Here is a 12579-nt window from a genome sequence, read left to right as displayed (position 1 = left end):
AGCGTGTGAGAGGGGAGTGAGCGTGTGTGAGAGGGGAGTGAGCGTGTGTGAGAGGGGAGTGAGCGTGTGTGAGAGGGGAGTGAGCGTGTGTGAGAGGGGAGTGTGTGTGAGGGGAGTGAGCGTGTGAGAGGGGAGTGAGCGTGTGAGAGGGGAGTGAGCGTGTGAGAGGGGAGTGAGCGTGTGTGAGAGGGGAGTGTGTGAGAGGGGAGTGAGTGTGTGAGAGGGGAGTGCGCGTGTCAGAGGGGAGTGAGCGAGTGTGAGGGGAGTGAGCGAGTGAGAGGGGAGTGAGCGTGTGAGAGGGGAGTGAGCGTGTGTGAGAGGGGAGTGTGTGAGAGGGGAGTGAGTGTGTGAGAGGGGAGTGAGCGTGTGTGAGAGGGGAGTGAGCGTGTGTGAGAGGGGAGTGTGTGTGAGGGGAGTGAGCGTGTGAGAGGGGAGTGAGCGTGTGAGAGGGGAGTGAGCGTGTGAGAGGGGAGTGAGCGTGTGTGAGAGGGGAGTGTGTGAGAGGGGAGTGAGTGTGTGAGAGGGGAGTGCGCGTGTCAGAGGGGAGTGAGCGAGTGTGAGGGGAGTGAGCGAGTGAGAGGGGAGTGAGCGTGTGAGAGGGGAGTGAGCGTGTGTGAGAGGGGAGTGTGTGAGAGGGGAGTGAGTGTGTGAGAGGGGAGTGAGCGTGTGAGAGGGGAGTGAGCGTGTGTGAGAGGGGAGTGAGCGTGTAAGAGGGGCGTGAGCGTGTGAGAGGGGAGTGTGTGAGAGGGAAGTGAGTGTGTGAGAGGGGAGTGCGCGTGTGAGAGGGGAGTGTGTGTGTGAGAGGGGAGTGAGCGAGTGTGAGGGGAGTGAGTGTGTGAGAGGGGAGTGTGTGAGAGGGGAGTGAGTGTGTGAGAGGGGAGTGAGCGAGTGTGAGGGGAGTGAGCGAGTGTGAGGGGAGTGAGCGAGCAGCCTGTGACTCACATTCACCGTCTTACACGAGGTTATTTTTATGAGTTATTATTTTTGATGTTTACTGTTTTAGATTTTCTCAGGACGATGATGATTTTCTTCAATCTCAATTTGTTTTTACTGGATGTGTTTTACTGAAATCTGCAACGTGCAATGTGCCTCCTCGTGCTGCCTCTCACGGAGGAGCTGGAGCGGAGAATCCTGCTGGATTGTTCACTACAGCAGGACAGCAGGAATTGACAGGAATGGTGGTGTCCCTCGGGCAATCCCAGACCCTCAGTCGCTGAGGAAATCTATCAGAGGGAGCAGAGAGCGCGCCACATTCTGCTGCTGGTAACGGTGATGCAAACCCGCTCCCCTCACCTCACAGTGAGCGACAGGAGGACACAGCCACAAGAGAATAATTCAAAATTTGGCAAATCATGGTCCCTGCAAGCTGGGTGTTCCAGAGTGTTCCCCGTGTTCGTCGTCCACAGATACGGACACGGACGGCAGGAACAACACACATCACATTGGTGACAAAAACAGGGAAATGAAATGAGCTGGAATAGTGACCGGAATTGAAAGGCTTTCCCCAGCCAGGATCTGGGGAACTGGATGAGGTTTTCTGTATCGGCTCGATTCACCCTCAGAGCTTCTCCGAATAGGAAAATCTAAAATCAGAGTTCATCACAATCGCCAGCAGCTCCTCATCATTAGAACGAAGTAGGCGTCACTGTCAATAGAGGCACTCACTCCCGAATAGTAATTTAAAAATTCACATTTGGTGACCTGCAGAGAGACAAAAGGAGCTGGTATCGGTCGGGAAACATAACCACACACACACACACAGACCCACACACACACACACACAGACCCACACACACACACACACACACACACAGACCCACACACGCACACAGACCCCCCCACACACACACAGACCCCCACACACACACACACAGACCCCCACACACACACACACAGACCCCCACACACACACACACACAGACCCACACACACACACACACAGACCCACACACACACACACAGACCCACACACACAGACCCACACACAGACCCACCCATACACAGGCCCACACACACACAGACCCCCCCACACACACACACAGACCCCCCCACACACACACACACAGACCCCCACACACACACACACAGACCCACACACACACACACACAGACCCACACACACACACACACAGACCCACACACACACAGGCCCACACACACGCACACAGACCCCCCCCACACACACAGACCCCCACACACACACACACAGACCCACACACACACACACAGACCCACACACACACACACAGACCCACACACACAGACCCACACACAGACCCACCCATACACAGGCCCACACACACGCACACAGACCCCCCCCCACACACACAGACCCCCACACACACACACACAGACCCACACACACACACAGACCCACACACACACAGACCCACACACACACACAGACCCACACACACACACACACACACAGACCCACACACACACACAGACCCACACACACACACACACACAGACCCACACACACACACAGACCCCCCCAAACACACACACACACAGACCCACACACACACAGACCCACACACACACACACACACAGACCCACACACACACACAGACCCACACACACACAGACCCACACACACACACAGACCCACACACACACACACACACACACACAGACCCACACACACACACAGACCCACACACACACACACAGACCCACCCACACACACACACACACACAGACCCCCCCACACACACACACAGACCCCCCCAAACACACACACACACAGACCCACACATACACAGACCCACACACACACACACAGACCCACACACACATACAGACCCCCCCACACACACACAGACCCACACACACATACACACAGACCCCCACACACACACACAGACCCCCTCACACACACACACTGACCCCCCCACACACAGACCCACACACACACATACACAGACCCACACACACACACAGACCCCCCCCACACACACACAGACCCACACACACACACAGACCCCCCACACAAACAGACCCACACACACATACACACAGACCCCCCCACACACACACAGACCCCCCCACACACACACAGACCCCCCCACACACAGACCCACACACACACACACACACAGACCCACACACACACACACACAGACCCACACACACACACACACACACAGACCCACACACACACACAGACCCACACACACACACACACACACACAGACCCACACACACACACAGACCCACACACACACACACACAGACCCACACACACAGACCCACCCACACACACACACACACAGACCCCCCCACACACACACACAGACCCCCCCAAACACACACACACACAGACCCACACACACACAGACCCACACACACACACACACAGACCCACACACACATACAGACCCCCCCACACACACACAGACCCACACACACATACACACAGACCCCCACACACACACACAGACCCCCTCACACACACACAGACCCCCCCACACACAGACCCACACACACACACACACACACAGACCCACACACACACACACAGACCCCCCCCCACACACACACAGACCCACACACATACACAGACCCCCCCACACACACAGACCCACACACACATACACACAGACCCCCCACACACACACAGACCCCCACACACACACACAGACCCCCCACACACAGACCCACACACACACACAGACCCACACACACACACACACAGACCCACACACACACAGACCCACACACACACACAGACCCACACACACACACACACACAGACCCACACACACAGACCCCCACACAGACACACAGACCCACACACACACAGACCCACACACAGACCCCCCCACACACACACACACACACAGACCCACACACACACAGACCCACACACACACAGACACACACACAGACCCACACACACAGACCCACACACACACAGACCCCCCCCCCCACACACACAGAACCACACACACACAGACCCACACACACACACAGACTCCCCACACACAGACCCACACACACACACACAGACCCACACACACATACACACAGACCCCCCCACACACACACAGACCCCCCCACACACACACAGACCCCCCCACACACAGACCCACACACACACACACACAGACCCACACACACACACACACAGACCCACACACACACAGACCCACACACACACACAGACCCACACACACAGACCCCCACACAGACACACAGACCCACACACACACACACACACACACACACACAGACCCCCCCACACACACACACAGACCCACACACACACAGACCCACACACACACACAGACTCCCCACACACAGACCCACACACACACACACACAGACCCCCCCACACACACACAGACCCACACACACATACACACAGACCCACACACACACACAGACCCCACACACACACAGACCCCCCCACACACAGACCCACACACACAGACCCACACACACAGACCCACACACACACACACAGACCCACACACACACACAGACCCACACACACACACACACAGACCCACACACACACAGACCCACACACACACACACAGACCCCCCCACACACACACACTCACACAGACCCACACACACAGACCCACACACACACAGACCCACACACACACACACAGACCCCCACACACACACAGACCCACACACACAAACACAGACCCATACACACACACACACAGACCCACAGACACACAGACCCACACAGACCCACACAGACACACACAGACACACACAGACCCCCCCACACACACACACACAGACCCACACACACACAGACCCCCACACACACACACACAGACCCCCACACACACACACACAGACCCACACACGCACACACAGACCCACACACACACACACACAGACCCACACACGCACACACAGACCCACACACACACAGATCCACACAAACACACACATACCCACACACACACACAGACAGACCCCCCCCACACACACACACAGACCCACACACACACACACACACACAGACCCACACACACATACACACACAGACCCCCCCCACACACACACAGACCCACACACACACACACAGACCCACACAAACACACAGACCCACACACACAGACCCACACACACACACACACACACAGGCCCCCCCACACACACACAGACAGACCCACACACACACACAGACCCACACACACAGACCCACACAGACCCATACACACACACCCACACAGACCCACACACACACACACAGACCCCCCCCACACACACACACACAGACCCACACACACACACACAGACCCCCCCACACACACACACACAGACCCACACACACACACACAGACCCACACACACACACACAGACCCACTCACACACAGATCCACACAAACACACACATACCCACACACACACACAGACAGACCCCCCACACACACACACAGACCCACACACACACACAGACCCACACACATATACACACAGACCCCCCCACACACACACACAGACCCACACACACACACAGACCCACACACACACACAGACACACACACACAGACCCACACACACAGACCCACACACACACACAGACAGACCCACACACACACACACAGACCCACACACACAGACCCACACACACACAGACCCACACACACACAGACCCCCACACACACAGACCCACACACAGACCCACACACACACAGACCCACACACACACACAGACACACACACACACACAGACCCACACACCCACACACACAGACCCACACACACACACACAGACTCACACACACACACACAGACCCACACACACAGACCCACACACAGACACACACACACAGACCCACACACACACACACAGACCCACACACACAGACCCCCCCCACACACACACACAGACCCACACACACACAGACCCACACACACACACACACAGACCCACACACACAGACCCACACACAGACCCACACACACAGACCCACACACACAGACCCACACACACAGACCCGCACACACAGACCCACACGCAGACCGACATGCAGCCCCACACACACACAAACCCACCCACACAAAGCCACACACACAGACCCACACGCAGACCCACACACACACACAGACCCACCCACACAAAGCCACACACACACACACACACACACAGACCCACCCACACAAACCAACCCACACAAACCCCCACACACACAGACCCACCCACACAAACCCACCCCCACACACACACACACAGACCCACACACACACAGACCCACACGCAGACCCACCCACACACCCAGACCCACCCATACACAGGCCCACACACACACAGACCCACGCATACAGAGACCCACACAGGCACAGACCCACCCACACATCCAGACCCACCCATACACAGACCCACGCACACAGAGACCCACACACACAGAGACCCACCCACACACCCAGACCCACCCATGCAGGCCCACACACACACAGACCCACACACACACAGACCCATACACACAGAGACCCACACACAGTCCCACCCACACACGCAGACCCACCCATACACAGACACACACAGACCCACACACACACTGACCCACACACACTGACCCACACACATTGACCCACACACATTGACCCACCCACACAAACCCACCCACACACACACACAGACCCACACACACAGACCCACACACACAGACCCACACACACAGACCCATACACACTCACAGACCCACACACACAGACCGAGTCATACACAGACCCATTCACACAGACCCACTCACACACAGACTCACACCACACACATATCACTGTTTTACACACACATCTTACACACACTGGTTTACACACATATGCATACACCAGTTTTACACACACAGGCATACACACAAAATTTTACACACGCACACCGTTTTACACGTACTCACCAGTTTTACATAGTTTGACACACACAACCGTTTTACATGCACACACACAACTGTTTTACACACACACCTGTTTTACACGTAGTTTTACACACACAAACTGTTTTACACATGCACACAACTGTTTTACACCCACACACACCAGTTTTACAGTTTGACACATAGTTTTACACACTGTTTTACACACACACACAACTGTTTTACACACACACATTTTACACACACACACGATTGTTTTACACACAATTTCACACACAACTGTTTTGCACACCCACCCACAACTGTTTTACACAAACACGCGCCACTGTTTTATACATACACTGTTTTACACACACACATGACTGTTTCAGTTTTACACACACAAACTGTTTTACACACCACAGTTTTCCACACACACACCACAGTTTTACACACATACGCCACTGCAGGATGTGCCTGGTATGGAGGGCATTAGCTATGAGGAGCGGTTGAATAAACTCGGTTTGTTCTCACTGGAACGAAGGAGGTTGAGGGGCGACCTGATAGAGGTCTACAAAATTATGAGGGGCATAGACAGAGTGGATAGTCAGAGGCTTTTCCCCAGGGTAGAGGGGTTAATTACTAGGGGGCATAGGTTTAAGGTGCGAGGGGCAAGGTTTAGAGGAGATGTACCGTTTTGTGCATAAATACCGATGTTACACACACAAACAAACAGCCTGATGGGCCGCACGGTACCACAGTGGTTAGCACTGTGGCTTCACAGCTCCAGGGTCCCAGGTTCGATTCCCCACTGGGTCACTGTCTGTGCGGAGTCTGCACGTTCTCCCCGTGTCTGCGTGGGTTTCCTCCGGGTGCTCCGGTTTCCCCCCACAAGTCCCGAAAGACGTGCTGTTAGGTGAATTGGACATTTTGAATTCTCCGTGTACCCGAACAGGCGCCGGAATGTGGCGACTAGGGGCTTTTCACAGTAACTTAATTACAGTGTTTAAAAAAAAAATTTAGTGTACCCAATTGTTTTTTCCAATTAAGGGGCAATTTAGCGCGGGCAATCCACCTAACCTGCACATCTTTGGGTTGTGGGGGCGAAACCCACGCAGACATGGGGAGAATGTGCAAACTCCACACAGACAGTGGCCCAGGGCCGGGTTTCGAACCCGGGTCCTCAGCACCGTGAGGCACCAATGCTAACTACTGCACCACCGTGCTGCCCCTTCATTGCAGTGTTAATGTAAGCCTACTTGTGACACTAATAAAAATTATTATTAGAGGTGGATGCACACACACCCTGATGTCACAGACGCACGCGCACACACACACTGATGTTACAGATGCACACACACACACATACACAGCCTGATGGGCGGCATGGTAGCACAGTGGTTAGCACTCTTGCTTCACAGCTTCAGGGTCCAAGGCTTGGGTGACAGTCTGTGCGGTGTCTGCACGTTCTCTCCGTGTCTGCGTGGGTTTCCTCCGGGTGCTCCGGTTTCCTCCCACAAGTCTTGAAAGACGTGCTGTGAGGTGAATTGGACATTCTGAATTCTCCCTCTGTGTACCCGAACAGGCGGCGGAATGTGGCGACTAGGGGATTCTCACAGTAACTTCATTGCAGTGTTACTGTAAGCCTACTTGTGACAATAATAAAGATTGTTATTATTAGAGATAGCTGCACACACACACCTGATGTTACAGACGCATGTGCACACCCACTGTCATGTGAGAGTACCTTTAAGTCATGGATGTTTAAGCAATGTACCTTTAAGAAAACAGTGATGTCAGAGAGTGGGTGGGGCTGAGCTCAGTTCAGCCATTTTGAAGTTTCAGTTTTGAAAAGTGCCTGGCTGGTTTGCTGGAGCTGAAGTCAACCAAGCTAATATGTCTCTGCCATTCTACAGAAACTATATATATCCTTTAACCTGATGTGATTCTGTTTAAAGGTGCAAGTCTCTTGGAAGTTTGAAGGAACATTTTAAGGAATTATTTACTGTTGCAATATTTTCTGAGTTATCTTTGAAGTAAGGGGTGTTAAGAGATCCAATGTTTATTTAAGATGTTAAGTTGAGTTCATGGAATAAACATTGTTTTGTGTTTAAAAACCCATGTGTCCATAATTGAAATCACACACCTAGGGAACAAGCCGTGTGCTCGGAAAAGCAACAAATCCATTAAAGGGAGAGGTTGGTTGAACTCCATGATACATTTTGGGGTTCTGAAAACACCTCTCCCATAACACCCATCATGATGGTACAGGCGCACACGCACACACCCTGATGTCACCCCATTGAGGGAGAACTAGGGAATAGGGACAGTGGGGCTCTGAGGCAGAGCAGACGGGGAGAAGTTGCTGAACACAGCGGGTCTGGTGGCCTGAAGTGCATATGTTTTAATGCAAGAAGTATTACGGGTAAGGCAGATGAACTTAGAGCTTGGATTAGTACTTGGAACTATGATGTTGTTGCCATTACAGAGACCTGGTTGAGGGAAGGGCAGGATTGGCAGCTAAGCGTTCCAGGATTTAGATGTTTCAGGCGGGATAGAGGGGGATGTAAAAGGGGAGGCGGAGTTGCGCTACTGGTTCGGGAGAATATCACAGCTGTACTGCGAGAGGACACCTCAGAGGGCAGTGAGGCTATATGGGTAGAGATCAGGAATAAGAAGGGTGCAGTCACAATGTTGGGGGTTTACTACAGGCCTCCCAACAGCCAGCGGGAGATAGAGGAGCAGATAGGTAGACAGATTTTGGAAAAGAGTAAAAACAACAGGGTTGTGGTGATGGGAGACTTCAACTTCCCCAATATTGACTGGGACTCACTTAGTGCCAGGGGCTTAGACGGGGCGGAGTTTGTAAGGAGCATCCAGGAGGGCTTCTTAAAACAATATGTAGACAGTCCAACTAGGGAAGGGGCGGTACTGGACCTGGTATTGGGGAATGAGCCCGGCCAGGTGGTAGATGTTTCAGTAGGGGAGCATTTCGGTAACAGTGACCACAATTCAGTAAGTTTTAAAGTACTGGTGGACAAGGATAAGAGTGGTCCTAGGATGAATGTGCTAAATTGGGGGAAGGCTAATTATAACAATATTAGGCGGGAACTGAAGAACATAGATTGGGGGCGGATGTTTGAGGGCAAATCAACATCTGACATGTGGGAGGCTTTCAAGTGTCAGTTGAAAGGAATTCAGGACCGGCATGTTCCTGTGAGGAAGAAGGATAAATACGGCAATTTTCGGGAACCTTGGATGACGAGAGATATTGTAGGCCTCGTCAAAAAGAAAAAGGAGGCATTTGTCAGGTCTAAAAGGCTGGGAACAGACGAAGCCTGCGTGGAATATAAGGAAAGTAGGAAGGAACTTAAGCAAGGCGTCAGGAGGGCTAGAAGGGGTCACGAAAAGTCATTGGCAAATAGGGTTAAGGAAAATCCCAAGGCTTTTTACACGTACATAAAAAGCAAGAGGGTAGCCAGGGAAAGGGTTGGCCCACTGAAGGATAGGCAAGGGAATCTATGTGTGGAGCCAGAGGAAATGGGCGAGGTACTAAATGAATACTTTGCATCAGTATTCACCAAAGAGAAGAAATTGGTAGATGTTAAGTCTGGAGAAGGGTGTGTAGATAGCCTGGGTCACATTGAGATCCAAAAAGACGAGGTGTTGGGCGTCTTAAAAAATATTAAGGTAGATAAGTCCCCAGGGCCTGATGGGATCTACCCCAGAATACTGAAGGAGGCTGGAGAGGAAATTGCTGAGGCCTTGACAGAAATCTTTGGATCCTCGCTGTCTTCAGGGGATGTCCCGGAGGACTGGAGAATAGCCAATGTTGTTCCTCTGTTTAAGAAGGGTAGCAAGGATAATCCCGGGAACTACAGGCCGGTGAGCCTTACTTCAGTGGTAGGGAAATTACTGGAGAGAATTCTTCGAGACAGGATCCACTCCCATTTGGAAGCAAATGGACGTATTAGTGAGAGGCAGCACGGTTTTGTGAAGGGGAGGTCGTGTCTCACTAACTTGATAAGAGTTTTTCGAGGAGGTCACTAAGATGATTGATGCAGGTAGGGCAGTGGATGTTGTCTATATGGACTTCAGTAAGGCCTTTGACAAGGTCCCTCATGGTAGACTAGCATAAAAGGTGAAGTCACACGGGATCAGGGGTGAGCTGGCAAGGTGGATACAGAACTGGCTAGGCCATAGAAGGCAGAGAGTAGCAATGGAAGGATGCTTTTCTCATTGGAAGGCTGTGACCAGTGGTGTTCCACAGGGATCAGTGCTGGGACCTTTGCTCTTTGTAGTATATATAAATGATTTGGAGGAAAATGTAACTGGTCTGATTATTAAGTTTGCAGACGACACAAAGGTTGGTGGAATTGCGGATAGCGATGAGGACTGTCGGAGGATACAGCAGGATTTAGATTGTTTGGAGACTTGGGCGGAGAGATGGCAGATGGAGTTTAATCCGGACAAATGTGAGGTAATGCATTTTGGAAGGTCTAATGCAGGTAGGGAATATACAGTGAATGGTAGAACCCTCAAGAGTGTTGAAAGTCAAAGAGATCTAGGAGTACAGGTCCACAGGTCATTGAAAGGGGTAACACAGGTGGAGAAGGTAGTCAAGAAGGCATACGGCATGCTTGCCTTCATTGGCCGGGGCATTGAGTATAAGAATTGGCAAGTCATGTTGCAGCTGTATAGAACCTTAGTTAGGCCACACTTGGAGTACAGTGTTCAATTCTGGTTGCCACACTACCAGAAGGATGTGGAGGCTTTAGAGAGGGTGCAGAAGAGATTTACCAGAATGTTGCCTGGTATGGAGGGCATTAGCTATGAGGAGCAGTTGAATAAACTCGGTTTATTCTCACTGGAACGAAGGAGGTTGAGGGGAGACCTGATAGAGGTATACAAAATTATGAGGGGCATAGACAGAGTGGATAGTCAGAGGCTTTTCCCCAGGGTAGAGGGGTCAATTACTAGGGGGCATAGATTTAAGGTGAGAGGGGCAAGGTTTAGAGTAGATGTACGAGGCAAGTTCTTTACGCAGAGGGTAGTGGGTGCCTGGAACTCGCTACCGGAGGAGGTGGTGGAAGCAGGGACGATAGTGACATTTAAGGGGCATCTTGACAAATACATGAATAGGATGGGAATAGAGGGATACGGACCCAGGAAGTGTAGAAGATTGTAGTTTAGTCGGGCAGCATGGTCGGCACGGGCTTGGATGGTCGAAGGGCCTGTTCCTGTGCTGTACCTTTCTTTGTTCTTTGTTCTTTGTTTTGTTACAGGCGCACACGCACACACCCTGATGTTACAGACGCACACACACACACCCTGATGTTACAGACGCACACGCACACACCCTGATGTTACAGACGCACACGCACACACCCTGATGTTAGACGCATGTGCACACACCCTGATGTTACAGACGCACACGCACACACCCTGATGTTACAGACACATACACACCCTGATGTTACAGGCGCACACGCACAAACCCTGATGTTACAGGCGCACACGCACACACCCTGATGTTACAGGCGCACGTGCACACACCCTGATGTTAGACGCACACGCACACACCCTGATGTTACAGGCGCACACGCACACACCCTGATGTTACAGGCGCACACACCCTGATGTTACAGGTGCACACGCACACACCCTGATGTTACAGACGCACACGCACACACCCTGATGTGTCAGGCGCACATGCACACACCCTGATGTTACAGACGCACGTGCGC

At 52.4% G+C, this 12579-nt stretch overlaps 1 protein-coding gene across 2 annotated transcripts in view; it reads right to left on the bottom strand.

The window, feature by feature from the left end:
• Positions 1-864: 864 nt before the first annotated feature.
• capslb (calcyphosine-like b) overlaps positions 865-12579 on the bottom strand; it is a 186860-nt gene continuing 175145 nt past the window's right edge. For both annotated transcript variants that reach the window (XM_072515592.1, XM_072515591.1), the window contains one exon: positions 865-1701. In XM_072515592.1, the coding sequence (XP_072371693.1) occupies positions 1600-1701 (102 nt within the window). In that variant the 3' untranslated portion in view covers positions 865-1599. The remainder of the gene's footprint in view (positions 1702-12579) is intronic.

This window comes from Scyliorhinus torazame, chromosome 9, assembly GCF_047496885.1.
Source record: "Scyliorhinus torazame isolate Kashiwa2021f chromosome 9, sScyTor2.1, whole genome shotgun sequence".
Classification (NCBI taxonomy): domain Eukaryota; kingdom Metazoa; phylum Chordata; class Chondrichthyes; order Carcharhiniformes; family Scyliorhinidae; genus Scyliorhinus; species Scyliorhinus torazame.
Note: the sequence above shows the minus strand (reverse complement) of the source record. Positions and strands in the feature narration are given on the sequence as shown.